This window comes from Polyergus mexicanus, unplaced genomic scaffold (genome assembly GCF_030449975.1).
Source record: "Polyergus mexicanus isolate NDT 795.1 unplaced genomic scaffold, iyPolMexi1.0 SCAF_9, whole genome shotgun sequence".
Classification (NCBI taxonomy): Eukaryota; Metazoa; Arthropoda; class Insecta; order Hymenoptera; family Formicidae; genus Polyergus; species Polyergus mexicanus.
Window position 1 is genome coordinate 8007467 of NW_027223329.1, and position 17073 is coordinate 8024539.

Consider the following 17073-nt stretch of genomic DNA (forward strand, 5'->3'; position numbering starts at 1 on the left):
ATCTTTCATTCGGCCGCGTTTCTATCTCTTGGATTGCCAGCGATAGGCGATCTAAAGCACAGGTGCATCGCGAATGCCGGCTATAAATCGCCCGATTAGCTCGCCAGCGAGCAAACTGGTTTTCCATGTGCATCTAATCCAAATGAAGCAAGATCATAAGCCGCTTTAATATTTTAAATGCACCGTTCGGCGGACGTTTATGTGCTCGTGGAATCCTGCATTTATGTATAACTGCAATGACAAAATAGGCAATCTGTGATCCTTACGAACTATTTTACAAAGTATAAGATCGTAAAATGTATACTAATTATGTATCAAATTTTCAGAGCCAACACAAAAAAAGAAAAAAAAAAAAATTCATTAATATTTTAGAATAAATTACTTAAAAATATGTAACAAAAAAATGTTTAAATACTTAGTATATACATGTATTTCATCGATATAATAAAAAAGTTTGAGAATCTATCATACTAATAATATTAGAGATTAATAGCATTTAAATTATTGTAATTAAATATAAAAAGGTAAAACTACAATTATATTTATATACGTATGAAAAAGAAATAAATTTCAATTTTAATTAAAAAAAAAAAAAATCTCTCTTTCAAACTTTCCTAAGAATTAATTTATTGTGAGTTCTTATGAATGCCTTGAAGCTTACGAAAAAACTTTTAGAATTAAATTTCTAATATTATTCTAAATATATTTCAATTATACATATTTTTATGTATTTCGCTACTGGGTAATATAAAATAGGTATAAATCTTATAAAAAATATTGTTAAATATTCTTCGGTAGCCTCATTATTGCAACAAAATTTTGTTTAGATTATATCCAAGACTGCCTGGAATAACCACTATGATGGTAAAACGCAGTGGATAGGTAGATGTAGATAGGTAGGTAGAGAAAGAGGGCTCTCTCCCTGCATCGGTGTAACGTTCCACCAAAGGAAGGGACAATAAACGGCCTACGTAGGCCGTAGACCTGACGGGCTTTCGCGTCCTGTTTCATCCCTCCCTCACCCTTTCACCCACGTCCGGCCTCTTTGCTGTTTGTAAACACAGCCGTGCTACTTTCGAATGCAGCTCCATTTCAACGGCGATGGCCGCCATCGCGTCCAGCGCGCATATGACTTTCAATATGTGACGCGCGCACGTGTACCGTACGTTTCGGGGGCTATAGATTACTTTGTGCTGGATGAAAATTTGCAGAATCGATTTTTAAAAGCCAAAAATCGAGGGTTTACATCGAACTTATCCCACAGATTCGTATTTTGTGAAGCTATTAATGAAATGCAGCTACTTATGAGAGAGAAGAGCGACAAAAAGAGTTTCGCTAATTGTCGAGCCAACCGATAACACGGCGACGACAATCCTATAATTTATACTTGGCTTTAACAGCGACGACTCTCATTGCTATCTAAGACAAAAACTTGGTATCTTTTGTCCGCGCGCCTCCCTCGAAGTCGCTAATGTATCAAGATTTCGACTGTATTACGCGAACTTAAAAGGCCAGCCCCCCATTACTCCGTAATTGCGCAATTACGTTTCCTTTTCCGCGCGATGATAAAATATATCGTGGCGAGATTAAATTTCAATATCAACTATTAAAATTTTCGTATATTGTAAGTATAACTTAAGGATTTTCGACAAGAATGATTCTCCTCTTTCTCCTTCTCTCTCTCTGCGTTTAGAATAACCGATAGCATACACGCGACTTTAATTTAATATAAAAACTAATGCCATGCAACGCGTAATCGATTGACGTAATTATGCGATAGGTCAAATATCCATGTGCATAACGCGTCTAGATGCATAAACAAGACGATTAAAGCGGCGCGGTTACGTGTACGCTAGCATTACGCAAGCGTTGACGCGTTGAAATATTGACCCGAGTTTTCACACAAGGCCTGTCCGTTCGCTAACTTTTGCATAAAGCCAATCTTCATGCGTGCGTACGCCTTTAATCCCTGAACTTGCCTTGAACTTTATTACGAGCGCGCGGCGAGACGCCTTGAACCGCGCAAAAACCAAAGTTTTCGCCGTAGACGCGACGTCGTACAAGAATTATCGTTCGTCGACGATCGATGCTGCAATGTTCGCGGCAACGCTATCGGCAGGAAAATTCAGCCCAACGCGAAACGATCGATGATGGTTGCAACCGGACGTAACTCGATATATTTCATCGACTCTTCCTTCGTGGTTTCATTCTCGCGATACGATATACGAGTATACGATATATATATATACATATAATCGCCATTCACCGGTTATTAATTGATTTGAAATAGTATTTCTGGAAATGTGTTAGCCAGAAACATGTATTAAACGTGTTTGAAAGAAGAAAATAATTATATGAATTAAACGCGAATCGCACAAAATTGCGGAGCGCGAATGTATCGCGGCTCTTTCGCAGAAACAATGCGATCGTTGCCGCCAATTTCCCTGGAATTGTCACTCGCGATGGGAGACTTACAAAAGCGCAGTTATATCGACGACAGGGTGTCAATAAAATCGCAACAACATCGATCGACTCCCTCCTTCCTTCGCAAATATTTTGCAACAGCAACAAGCACGGCTGTGTCGCGCGCGCTATCAACACAATACACGCGTCGTAATCGAACGCGCGTACGCGAAAATCACCCGATGATCGCCGCTAATAATATAATTAACGTAATGTCCGGCGTGCGATTCTCAGGTTATTTAGTCTGGGCAAATTTAACCGATTCGCAGCGATTATTTACGCGCGCGTGCGTTTGTCCGTGTGTAGATATATATATATATATATGTATGTGCGAGCATATGTCATGCACCTACTCGATCGCATCGCCGCTTGTAGGAAACGTTACAACGTGTACTGCGTCGGTTGCAAGGTTTGTGACACGCGAATAAAAAACGCTATCTCGCTGGTGAAAAGGGGAAAAAAAAAAAAAAAAAAAAAAAAAATTCGCGAAACAAACGCCGGCGATCGTCGGCGACGCTTCAAAAACTGTTTCTTCGAACGTAGTTTCGCCGTGATTTCATATAGCGCCCGGCTTGACCGGAAAAACGAAGCGTTTTCCCCGGCGCGTTGTTAATAATTACTACGCCGAGAGTAATAATTGTCTCATCTTCTCGTCGCGAATTGCACCGCGTCAAAGCGCCAAGCGAACGTTTTTCCATTAAATATCGAACGTTATCGAACTTTGTTCCGCGCTATCCGATAGGTGCAGTTATAAATTGAGGAAGTACGGTCAGATACGTTTTGTTGGACGGCGGATGCAAATAAATCTCGCGTCATCGATAACGACGCTGCTTCTACGGCGGGGCAAATGCCGTTTTTTAATTCGACCGATCAAAAATATTGTTCTCGCGTTCATAATCGCTAATTAAGTTTAAAACAAAACACAGAAGAATCTCGAGAAAAGAATTTTTATCCCTAAAAATAATATCCTTTGTTTTTCTGACACGCACACGAGAGAAGAGAAAAAGAGAGAGAGAGTTCAAACAATGTCTTATTGTCAGTTATTTGCAGAGCAGATGTATTATCATTATAATAGCGTAGAATAAAAAATGCAGCAAAGTTTATAACAGGGGATGACAGATTCACAGATGCACGAGTGAATTTTTTACAATCAGCATCTACATTCGCGATTTCGCGAATAATTAATGTCACAAACAACATTAAAAATATGGTTCGTCATGTTATAAACGGCTTCATCGAACAATTATTTTATTCGGGCTTTGTCGGATGAATTGTATAATTATCGTTATTCAAACGAAATCTTTTTTTACATTCTGATAAATATCAGAAACTTCAGTATTGACGATCGAGAATTCGGAATGCAAGTATTATAAACTGACCGCGATGCCATCAATGGAATCTGCTTGAAACATATATGGAATTAATCTCACGAAGATTGCTTTCAGTTAAATGTAACTTGCAATCAGGGGGAAAAAAAACGCGTTCTTTTATCTATTCTCAATTTTCTCTATGTTCTGTACAACGCATCCTTTTTTTTTTTTTTTATATATATCCGTTCTCCATACACCGTATTTCGTCGATTGACGAAAATCGCAGAGACGGACACTTCCGACTGTTTGTTTCCTCTGTTAGTTCCATATCGCGCAGCACAGTCCAATTCACGGTAATCACACGTCGGGGCTGCCTTCTGTCGACCGTGGCGAGACGGCGGCTCCGTCAATAACACTTGCACGGGACCAGGCTATTGTTGCGGAAAACATAGCCTGTACCGTCCGCGAGGAAAACATTTAGAAACGTACGACATCTCTCTCTCTCCTCTCCCATTGTCTCTCTCTGATTGCATACAATACGGCGTATGTTCTCTCGCGTGTAAAAGCAGACCGACAAGAGAGAGAAAGAGAGAGATGTATATATAGAAAGAGAGAGAGAGAGAGAGAGAAAAAAAGAGACGGAAAGCACCCTCACCCTATATACGCCACGCTTCTCTCGTTTATTTTATAAACACGGAAGTAATTCGTAGACTCTTGCGCGCGGCTGCACGCGGGGCTTCGTTGCGGGTTTCGATGCGATGATATAGCGGAGAAAACGCAGACCACCGCGTATGGCAGCGTGCGCGTGTCGCTGCCACACGCGCCCTCGACTGGGGAACGTAAGGGTGGGAAGTGACGGTGGTCGAGCGCAAAAAATTTCCACGGCTCGGAGTAGTTCAAAGTACATAAGTAATTTTTCGGAAAATTTGAAAGTCGAAAAGAGATCTCTGAAAGACGGACGAGAGACACACGATGACTCTACCTACTTTTCTTACTCTCACACATTTCGGCGATCTCTTTGGAAAATTGATAAAGCTAAATCTTCAAAAGTGTTGTAGCATCGAGAAAAGAAGAATAAGGGTTTGCGTTCTGTTAGCCGTGAAAGTATATTAATATACTACATTGTCGACGAATATGGTATGGGATATTTGACTTTTCGATGACAGAACACGCACATGCCCCTGCCGACTCGTGCCCGTTTCGTGCGTAAGAGGAAAAGAAAAAAGCGGAAGATAGACAACAAGCGTGCCCACGCGCGACCGGCTAACCATTGGGCGTCGACAAGATTTTTCCTCTTCAACCTCGAACAAACACATAAATGCCAAAAGTATTTTTCGTTATTACTTGTCCCCTGCTTAATTTAATAAATCATTTTTCTCACGATCCCGGAAAGATATTTTTACTGTAGAAACGTTGCTCTCGAATGACATATTCTTGAACGAATATTCGCCGATCATCGTTTACAAAGTCCAACTCGAATTCATCCGTTTTTGAGATCTCGACTTCTCGACTCCCTCGAATCCCAGGGATGACGCCAATGGCGTCGGTGCACTCGCTCACGCATCGCGCACTCATTTTTCCGACGTCACGGCGCGCGCGCGCGCAACGGCAGATGGTACTCATCATCATCTGGGGGAAGGAGGAGGCGTGGCGTGGCACGCTTTAATCGCTTAAAATCGCCGTTAATTGAAAACGAGTCAATTTACGAGTAACACGAGAACTCCGGAGAGCGCGAGCGACGCGCAAACACGAGCGAGCGCTTATGATATTGTCCTTGAAAATGGCCGTTTGGGCTGCCACCGGCGCAAAAAAAAAGTCTATTTAGAAGTATAATGAGGCATGCGTGACGCGTGACACGGGTGAAAGACTCGGCGCTCTCTTTTTTCCTCTTTTTTTGCTGCTGACGCATCGTCCGCCTTTTTCCGGCGTAAATTTTCGCCGAAACTATAAGAGAGTGATGGCGCGGTTGGATCATTATCTAAACAAGGCATATCCTTTTTTTCAGAAAGGATTTTTCAGAAATGGAGAAAAAGAAATAGCAGTCGAATAGATTCGCTATACCGTTTAAAATCGCGTAATTAACTCTCTGGAGAGAAATAATTCACCGTATGTAATATAATTATACAGGCTTCAAATTTCTTCTCAGACAAAAAATATATTCATATATATAAGATCAGATTCGAAGATTCATTTTATTTGAGAAACATATAATTTCGCGCGCAAACACCGAGTCAATCGCAATATTATGTGACATTGATTGTTCCAGCGATTTATCGCGGGATAAGGCACCGACTCTGTAACGACTTGTACACGTCATCGTCATTGTTTTCCTAAATTTCCTATCGCAGCCGGCGTGGAATTTCCGTCATTAGACGTAATTACGCAATTATCTATGTAATCCGTAATTAAATCCCATGGCTTTTAATAAAAGTGTCATACTATTTGCTCTCAATAATACATGTCCTAGCATGACAATTTAAAAATAATATTTCCTCAGATTACATAATTAATAATTAATAAAATGATTATTGTACGTTTTTATTGCTTAAGGAAAGAATATCGTATGTAATATTATATGTAATATGTGTATGTGTGTATGTTATATTAATAACGCAAATCCGAGATGGAAATTGTCACGGCAATCCATCTCGTACCGAGTGGAGATCTTTAACGTTTATCATACTACGAAAAGCAGTCCGTTAGTCGGCAATGTTCCTTGACGAATGTCGCCGTATTGTTTTAGGCGACGAATTTTCCGAGCGCGCGCCGCGACGAAATTTACACCGCGCGGACAATCGTAATTACGCAATTACGATTGTATCCGTATTATCGCGGCGCGAGACCCCCGGCCGGGTAACCGGGCGGAAATTTACAGGCGGCTACGTGGCCTGTAATTGAATTCTAAGGCTCGTAATTAACCGTATTCTTCCGTCGCGGCGCCCGGGGAGGGTCGATCCCATTTGTTTTAATAGCATATTTGCGTCGAATCCCGATGAAGCGATCGGAATTCCGTGCACGCCGCCCGCTTAATTCGCGCAGCACCGCTTACACCCATCTACGTATAATGTAAGCCGACACACACACACACACACACACACACACACATGATGGTTCGGGAAAAAATCTAGTTTCCGCACAAACGAGGGCAGACGCCACGTTCCGATAGAGAGCCTAAGATATATCCAACGATGTCGGCTCGGCCAGTTTTTTAAATCGGTTAATTTACGCAAAATTGCTCCGCGTGCGCACTTAATTCGCGAAACGGAAACGTCGCAGCGATTTTTCAACCGGTGCCAGGTGATGAAAATGCCTTCTCGTCGACGTTATTAACAACCACGTGTTTTATTATCTTTCGTATTTATGTACACGTCGTAAAATATTGGGTTTAACCACGATATTATTATAATAGAATGTAATTAGATATTTAATATATGTAAAAAGAATTAAACGAACTTTGGCTTACAGAATAAAAGTTCGCTTCAATATTACAGCTTTCGATGTAACAAGCCATCTTTTAGTATTAATGTTATTATAATAGAATATCCGATAGAGTTTCTCGTCAATTTTGATCCTTATGGGGGGAACGAAAAAAAATGTTGAAAAACAAAAATTAAAAATATCCTCTTCACAGTGCGGGTTGCCCCTAATCGTCGTACGTTTGCACGAATAAAACAGTTGCGCGCGTGAAGCTGTCATCTGCTGTCACGTGGTCCGTCTATCATGACATAAGGCGCGCGATTAATATTCGTGAAAGTAAAGGGATATCAAAATTAACGGAGCCAAATTTAAGAAAAAGACTATTATAGCTGGATGTAATATATACAATTGGAAGAATTCTGTCAAGAATTCTCTGAAAGAAGACACAATTACCGCTTATAGAACCGAAAGCTCGTTTCGATATCGTAGTCTCGGACCTAAGTCATCCTGCCAATGCTGAAACGCAGCCCGTGGCGCGAACATTGTGGCGGATTAATCTATCCGGCTGGTTTCCGCGGATCGGTAACCCAGTTTCGCGAGATCGTTGTGCTCGAGTAAACTACATCTTTCATTAAGGTACAACAGCAACTACACCTTAATTGAACGACTCTCGTTCGAGACCGGCCGACCGCCGATTAATTTAACGGCTCCTCGCATGTACATACGCATATATTCGAGACAAATCCGATTCTCAGGAACTTTATCAACGAGCCTGCCATTAGACAATTAGTAATTATCGTAATTTGCTAGTAATCCGCAGTCTCGCATTCGGTAATTGGAAAATTATCCGAATATAAAGATTCTCTCGCAAGCATGTTTTACTCTTTTATAATATATAATTATTTATTTATTTTTAATTGTCTTTAAATAGGAACTTTGCATTGAACATTACCTTGAAATAATTTATAGCTGCAATAAAATTACACGCAATAAGAATCACTAATTTCGCTTCGAGATATTAAATGAAAGTTTCGCGTGATTCGCCGTGAGAAATGCCGCGAGCCGCATTACATCGCGCATAATATACACGACGCGGAAACGTTTTCCGGAATTACTCCGCCGCGAGACAAACGAGTTTCGCTGACGATTATTTTGATCACCGGTTGCCGCCGATTGTCGGATACCAACCGTGGCGCCGATCATTCTACGCAAAAATGGACGGTGGGTCTGTCGGAATCCAAATAGGCTCGTTTAAATTCGAAATTTCTAGCGTTGCGACTCTTCCTCGTTCTCTCTCTCTCTCTCTCTATGCTCGCGGTGCCGCCTCTACGTTGCCTTTGCAATTTCGTAAAACGATGCATATGTATAAGCCGCGAAACGGTGGATTTAAATGCCGGGAAATATTTTTCTCCGTCCGTGTTATAAAGCGTCGCCGCAGCGCGTAAAACTAAATCATCGTCGACAAGGTTTCGCGGGCGGTCGCGTCCTTTAACGAAGTCCGTTATTATCGAGCTCGGTGCCGCGATGCAAATGTCTCGATTGTCGATTTAAGGAAAACGACGTATAAAAAATAAGTATTCGCAAGATACGAAAGACACGCGGATTACAGAAAGAATAATAATTATTATCAATTTGAGAGATAATCCGAAAGTTCTTCCGAAGAACGGCTTAAACTTATTTAAGATCCTTTCCTCCTCTCCGCGCATCGTAATCGTAATTATAGTCGAGAAATGCGTCCCCTTGACAATTTACACAGGGAAACGACTCTTTCGATACTCCCGTCAATTGGAATACTCGAAAGAATCTTTATTCCGAAGAATTCGTCGCGTTCGGTTTATTGGCTTGGATGACGACGACGACGACGACGACGACGACGACCTGAACATCATCGACGGCCACCCTTAAACAGTTCACGGAAGCCAAGACGTAGACAAATACAGTTACGAGTGCGGGTACGATGACGATACCGACCCGTTCTCGCTAATTTTCGAGATTGCGTGTCATACCGTAGGCGAACTGTCTGGAATTGTTTTAATTAAAGCAATGCCGTGTATCCGTCGTAAATTAATACAATGCGCTAATTGCCCCCGCTACGATACGATCCTGCAGATACAATTGGATACAATTCGCGGAACAATTCCTTTCATCTCGCTTCATATTTCTCCCTAATTCTCTCGTCACCGTCGTAGCGAAACTTGGCGTCTGCAAACTCTAATGCCATTCGAAGTTGCTGTTGCGAAAATAAAGCTGCATTTGCGTCGCTAAATTTGCCTTCACAAACGCAACGCGTCCTTTTAATTACCGTAAACGATTCCGTTAAGAATATGGAGCGATATAATATTATATGTAAATTTCTAGATAACGTAAAAAAAAAAAGAAAAAAAAGGTATAAATAAAAATTTAAAATAAATAAATCTTTAGTAACTCTCTTGTGTATCTATCGAAATTTTTATTTTTGTCATTTGTTACGATCGTATTGTGCATCGTATCGCTCTCGATATTTCACATCTATATACTGCCACTTTTGCCACATCGCGTGCAGATCGCTCGATCGTAAACGCTCGTGTAACGCGGCCACGAGAGCGCGTCTATTGGTCGTGAGACGCGATGCATAAAATCGTATCGTTATGATAACCGATCCGCGGATACCGCGGTAATATTCTCCTCTTTTCGGGAGAGGCGTAACGCGGTAACGCGGCCGTATCGTTTCCCCTTCGTCAAGCGGCGCGGTCTCGCGTCTAGATTTAACATATATATTACAAGTGTACCCGCACACGCGTATACGGGAAACGTATATAATCTACATCCCCGTCGACGTTTACCACTTTTACGTTTATGCCCGACCATGTGCGGGGGTAGAAACGGGAGGAGGTGAAGCGTGGTAGTATAGAGATAGAAGTGGTGGCGTGCAGGGTTAGCGGAGGGATAAATCCGTGTTGCGTGGGGGCGTTTACGTGCGTCGGCACGGCTGGAGCTAAGCTATATACAGGTAGCAGGGTAGCCCGAAGCCCGAAGCCCGACCCGTCTCGGCTTAGTGCGTGTAGCGCGACCATAAACAACCGTGCAACTTTCACGAGGACTTTACCGGGCCCATTACCAGCGACCTATTTCCTCCCGGCGCGGTTCACGAGCGAACGCGTCGCGCGTCCCGCACGCTCGGTTCGCTCGCGCTCGCGCTCGCGCGCGACCCGAAACCCGAACTTCGTAAGGTAATTGTTCATCTGGGCTTGTCAGTTGCGAGTTCTCGCTACGTTAATGCCGGCCGAAATGGCGGCCTCGTTGTCGTCGGTACAGTATGTTCCTTTTAACGGTCGAGAGCGTTAAAGGAGAGGGCAAAGTGCCCGGATTGACGTACCTTCCGACATTCGCGAAAGTTCGATATCGTTTGATATCGGTTATATCTCGACGCTTACACCGTCCGATATTTCGCATCGATACATCGATATTAGCCGTCGAATTCGTACGGTCTTTGATGCCGAACGGTACGTGTAAGTATCGATAGTTTGCTTAAACGCTCGTGGCACCGGGAGCGAAATCGCTTTTCATGAATCATCACGTATCGGCCAGGGCCAGTCGATCCCGTATACATCGATTATGCACTTAAGAGGAATCCCCGCGATGCTCGGCGAACAGATGTGCGGCGATCTCGAACCATCTCGTGCGCAATGTCCAACATTTATGCGTGAGCCTTTGTTCCCTCTTCGTCAATATCATCGGACCTACAGTCGCGAGGAGAACATTTATTCGTCGTTAAACGGTCAATTTATAGAAAGGAGAAATTTTCACAAATGGTAATAACGTCGATGGTAAAAGGTGAATCGTAATAAGAATTCGTACGTAACGAGTTCCCGGCGGAGAGGGCCACGTAATGTTAATTCTCGTAGATTGTTAAAACGCGTTAAGCGCGCGAGGCAGGGCATCGGCGTTTTAATCGCTTAATTGAACGTAACTGCGCGACGCTTGTAAAATAATACTCTGCGCTTGCGACGTTTGTTAAGGACGCGATATTGAAGTACATCTAAATGTATACGGGCTGTCTCGAACAAAATCGCGTATGTACGTTATTTCGAAAAGAAGCGTAAATTCGAGTGATTTTTATCGACTATTCCGTTTCAAGTGGGAGATGAAATTTTCTCCGATTATAAATTCAATGTGTATTATAAAGATAACTTTTATTCCTCCTTTGATTTCAACTAGATTTCACTTTAACGCAACTTTAATTCGAGTCTTAGAAAGATATTTAACGTCGAGTATGAAAAAGTTGCGAGTAGATCGTGCGTGGAATCGAAATTTTCTCCCCCGCGTTCCCAAACTCGTTCGAAGAATGCGAGCGCGAATGAAAGAAGACGCGCGGGCAAACTTGGGGCATCTTATACGCGAAAAGAGGATCTACATTTCTAGATAGTAGCGCATCCGGAGATACTTAGCGACGACGGTGTTACAAACTAGCGGCGTCGCGCGTATAAAACACGAGCGAAAATAACTGGCTCGCTCGGAGAGAACGCGGTCGGAATATAATATAATATAATGTACTTGGCGGAATTATATCTCTTCGTGAAAGTAAAAGTTGCCGTCGTTAACCCGATTGCGGCACTTTGGCCACTCCAACTATATACCTTTTACGGCTGACAATTAAAATCAAACGACGAGGGGACAAAATACGAACGAGGGGATCGGAGTCACGATGAAGAAGTAACGTATCGTCCCGTGTCCATTTAACGCTACTCGCGTCTAACGTTATAACGTAAAGAAAAATCAATAACGCACATGTCAAAACTTTGTTGACGCTACGATAATAATGATGAAACTTTGGATGGACTTCTTTTTTCTCTCTCGCAAACAAGAAAAGGAAATACGACTGGTAACGAGATGCAATAAAAATATGAGAGAACAATATTTCATTGCTCTTGGCGAACTTCTCTCGTGTAATTCCGCGAACTGGAAGATGAGCGAACGTGCTCGACATCCATATACGTCTCTTTCGCGAGCGAGACTAAATGTCTCGTTTCGCGATTTCGAGGTAGAAATCGCCGGTTGTATTCTCGCCGGCGCGCAATTTCCGCTCGCGATAGAATTCGATGTAACGTCGCGTCTCTCGAGTACGAGAGGGTTGCGATGCGCTCGCTCGCTCGCGCGCGTGCACATAACGGCGCGATTTTTCCATCTGATGGCCGGCAAACGCTTGCGGGGGTTAACCCACGCAGGGTAGAAGGGAGGGAAACGGGGGCGCGGAATGGGGCGCGTTACGTCTCGAAACTATCGCGCGGGGATCACAGTTCGCCGCAGCCAACCCCCCCACCTCATCCCCCTCCCCCTCCCCCTCTTCTCTTCATCCCGTTGGGTATCATAATTTCGTCGATAGTAACAACGGTAACAACGACGCTGCCACTGCCGCAGCGCGCCGTTAATCCCCTCCTCCGCCACCACCACCCTCGTCCTCCTTCCCTCTACCCTCCCGGATCCAGTTTTTCACTCCCGTCGCGCCTTCACCCTCCGCCGCTCCTCACCATCGGTTTATGCGCCATCGCGGTCGCGGCTTTCAACCCAGCCGATTTCGACGACCGACCGACCGAACAAACAGAACATACCGAAATGTCCGCCGACGAACGTGCGCCGGTCGTATTTACTTAACCCGGATGGAAACGGTATTAATGGGCAACGAGTTAATTAATAAATGAGTTCTGTATTTCCGAGCGGTCGAGAAACATCTATTTGAAGTTTCGAATCGAACGAATTAGGAATCAAATTTGGCGTATCACGAGTGTCCTTATTTTTCCGATATACTTTCCGAATAAAATAAACGAGAGTACACCGCGATACTCGTTTCCGCGCTGAAATAATAAAAGGAAAATTTTTAAATTAAACGGAATTAAAAGGATTGAATTAAATCGGTTAACTAACAAAGAGTTAAGGGAGAGTGTGACGCGCCGCACGATTTAATATTCATCAAAGTATTATCTCATCTCATCGGAGTATAACGAACGTGATTTATTACGCGATGGACGATTTTGGGAAGATTCGTACAGATTTATCCCGGTATCGTGTCGGGCGGGCAATATGCGGCTGTATCTGATCACGGTATGGAATATACGGTGGTGAAAAATTGGCGGCGCGGTTAAAGGTCCGCGAACGGGGTCAGACGGTGGGGCGGTTAAAGCACGGTATTACGCATCCTTTGCATGCGCCCTCCTTTTTACGGGGCGGCGATGCGACTTCATATTTTTCGCGCCACGAGCGTATGGAAATACAAGCAGAAATGAACGCGACCGTGACAGTCGTTCCTCGGATCTCCACCGACGTCGTTTGCATTTCTCATAAGCGCGACCGTGTTTTCCCTTTTTTCTTTTTTCTCGCGGTCTCGCGACCGTACATACGCATTTCTTTCTCTCTCTTTTTTTTTTTTTTTTTTTTTTTTTTTTTTTTTTTTTTTATCGACCCCTCCTACGCGAGTCGGTGGTTCGCGAAAAGGAAAGGGGGAAAAAGGAGAGAGAGAGAGAAAAGAGAAAAAAATATCTACGCGGATGTTCTGGGGGTCCGGGTTCCTAAAAGCGTTAGCAACGTTGTTATACGTAAAGCCATAAGATTAGAAGCGCGAAAGCTACGTATAAAAGCGGACAGTGAGGGGCTACATTATTAAATGATAATATGTGCGGTCTTCGTATTAGCAATGTTACATCGAGTATAGAGAGAAAAAAAATACAATTTCACATTATCTCGATCCTTTGAGATGAGGGCATCGTTGTTAAAATAATTACGCCGTCACATTTTCGCATAAAAAGATAAGGATTAAATGTAGCTGTTTCAAATGTACGCGACGTCAACGGAGAGTTATAGAATAATGTCCAATTTAACAAAAAGACAAACGCCAAGATACACGAATGAATGCAGATTAATTGTAACGGAAGAGGAAGAGTCTCCCAAGGATCGTAACAAAAATTACACGGAACACCGAGCAGTAAAGAGCGCTACGGAGAGATAGTCGGTAAAAGAGACTGGAAATAAACAGTCAAGATAACAGGAAAGATTAAGATTAAGTCTGGACGACGTCAGGAATGAGATGGGGAAATGCAACTCTTTAATATTTGCATACTGCATCCCGCGAGGGAGGAATTTGGGGAGGGGATATTGCTTTTCGGTTCAACGCGAAAACGCGACTTCCTTCTCTCTCTCTCTCTCTCTCTCTTTTGCAAAGGGTCAAATTAAATTATCGTCATTATCTTCATTATCATTAAAAGCATACCGAATGCATATCGTGAGGACTCGCATATCCGCGAGCGCGCACACACGTACATACACATATATGTGTATTCGTAGGAAGATGAAGCTACGAGATGTCGACGCGCATATAATTCTCCCGGGACGCCATTAAATTGTATTAATCCACTTCCATCACGAAATTGAAGTTCATACGCGATAAACATACATATCCGCTACGAGTAGCCGAGCATCTCCCCCGTACCCCGTATCGTTATCGATCTCAAACGACAACTTAGACTTTTCTTTTTTTCGCTCGTCGATATCTCGCGCGACGATCGTGTAATTCCCCTCCTTTCATCTGCATTAGCCCGAGGGGACAGCGCAAACACGAACAAAGTCGAGTCAATCATGAGGGATGTTATTCAAGTATCGTCATTTCGCTACTGATACCAAGTGTTTAATCGCTGATTCTTTATATTTTATGCTAGCTGGGGATCGATCGTGTCGCATTAAAAATCTCCTGCGGGTGATAACTCTATAAATTGCGTGCCTAAAGATGCACACTTCTTACTTTTTTTTTTCTTCTAAATTCTTTCCTAAATATATTTTTTATCCTCTTATTTTATTTATTATTTATCTTATCTCAAATTTTCAAAGCAATATTAGACAATGATGCTCGCACTTTTTGAAAAAGGATGGCATCGTCTCGATAATCGATCAACGACAGTGTCAAGTTGAACATCCGTGAAACGGGACGCATCACGTGCATAATTGATTCGTACAGCGCTGTTCTCGTACTGGGTTCGGAATTATCTTCGTTCGAGCTTCATTCGCCTTTTCCGACGATACCTGCCCATTGTTTATCCCATATGGCGAAATGAGTTTCGGAATGAGCGATATGGGAGCGCGTGTTTGCGCGAAAGAGAGTGCAACGAGAACGGAATTAGACGAGGATGGGTGCGAGTCGTCGGAAATGCGTATCTCGTAGGCCGCAATCGTTTCGCAAATTGAAGAGCGTTGGAAGAAAGCCGGAAACATGTCGGGATAATGTCCATTGACGATAAAGGGAGGGGGGAGTAAAAGCGACAGCATACTTTCTGCCCCCGTTGCGTTGTCATCCATCTTTTTCACGCGTTTTACATTCGCAAGCTGAATCGTACCCTCTTTCGAATCGCAGGTAGCATCTCTCTTATTCTCTTTCTCTCGTAAAAAGCTCATGTATTTATGCGTACACGCGCGCGCGCATTAAAAAGGAGATATTGTAAATGCGTGCGCGCGATAAAATCCGCACTCCTCCCAGCGAAATGATTTCGGACGCTTTGGCTTTTACGAAATTTTAAAGCATTCCGACGATTGCCATTTTGTCCTCGACGAGTGGAAAGATGTACGAGGGTTCAAAACGGTTTAAACCATCATTTTAAATTCAATAAAAGAAGAAGACATCTGCGAAATGTCAAAACGGTTCTTTGCATTATTCGGCGCGTAAACGCCCGCCCTAACGTCGTCGATTTTGTATCGCAGATTTCGCGATTTAGTTTTCAAACAGAGATCATCCGCGGATCAGATATTAATATAATCGTACTTTTAAATTTCTTCTGCACGCAGACTAAAGCAGACTATATTTTATCGCTTCTTTAAATCATTTCGGTAACTCGAGTCTGCTTAAAAATTCAGAAACTCAGCAGCACTTTAGTTATTACCAATAGAACGTCATTCTCGTCGCGGCGGAATAAATGTATGACTACTTTCAAACGGCCAGTGCGGCAAGAATCGGTAATATTCTCGAACGCGGCCCAGCCTCTTTCCGCGCAAAGTATATCTCTCCTATTTCATAACTTTCCTAATTTCGTGAACAGAGAGGAGCGGGAGAGAAAATAGGACGCGCGTAGACCCTTAAAAAAAACTTGGCACCATTATTGGCGAAAAATTAAGAGAACATTGACGCGATAATCCGAGTGGGAAAAACTCTTTTCAAGTTAAAAGAATAAAGTATTCCCAAAGCTTATAAAATGATGGAGCGATACACAGCTTACTTAGCGCAATAATTGCAAATTTATCGGTTTAAAGAAATTTATGGCGGAAATCTAGACGAGAGATACGTATGTCAGGCAACGGTTACAATGATAAGTGTTGTGCACCCCTGGTGCAACAATTTCCGATGGCTACCTTCCAGATAGCGGCTCAACGTGCCCGTTATCGTCAACCGCGCACCCGCGCGCTCATAATAGCGGCCGCAAATAGGCCATCGACGTTGCGCGCGTTGCGAACAACAAAAGCAAAACAGCCCCGGCGGATGTCCGAAACGCCGCGCATTCCCGACGCGGATCGTCGACGATTAATCGAATCGATCGAGCAGCGCGCGGCGCGACGGATACGTCTCGTCGTGCCCCTCTCTCTTTCTCTCCCTCCTTCGTAGGCTAACGAAACGTTTCGACAAAGGCCCCGATTCATGCGTCAGCGCGCGCGCGAGGCAGGATCGACGCAAAAACCGACAACGTACAAAACACACTGTGCAACACACTTACCCCCGATCCATCCGAGATAGAACAATAACACGCTGGTCAGACCGATCCCTCGGGTCCAATCCATGATGATCCAGGCCGATTTCTCGCCGTCTCCGATCGCGGAGTCGTTCGACTCTGAGGAAGAGAAGAGACGAGAATTAGAGCAGACAACGTGGCTCACA

General features: G+C 43.4%; 2 protein-coding genes across 4 annotated transcripts in view; one reads left to right on the top strand and one right to left on the bottom strand.

The window, feature by feature from the left end:
- LOC138936548 (uncharacterized) overlaps window positions 1-17073 on the bottom strand; it is a 161789-nt gene that overhangs the window by 62595 nt on the left and 82121 nt on the right. For 2 of the 3 annotated variants that reach the window (XM_070302015.1, XM_070302017.1), the window contains one exon: window positions 16913-17026. The exons of the other annotated variant lie outside the window; for it this stretch is intronic. In XM_070302015.1, coding sequence (XP_070158116.1) covers window positions 16913-17026 — 114 coding nt within the window. The remainder of the gene's footprint in view (window positions 1-16912; window positions 17027-17073) is intronic. 3 annotated transcript variants of the gene reach the window in all.
- The window catches only part of LOC138936550 (uncharacterized), an 86273-nt gene continuing 79445 nt past the window's right edge, over window positions 10246-17073 (top strand). The window contains exon 1 of the mRNA XM_070302021.1: window positions 10246-10399. The gene's annotated coding sequence lies outside the window, so the exon portion shown is untranslated. The remainder of the gene's footprint in view (window positions 10400-17073) is intronic.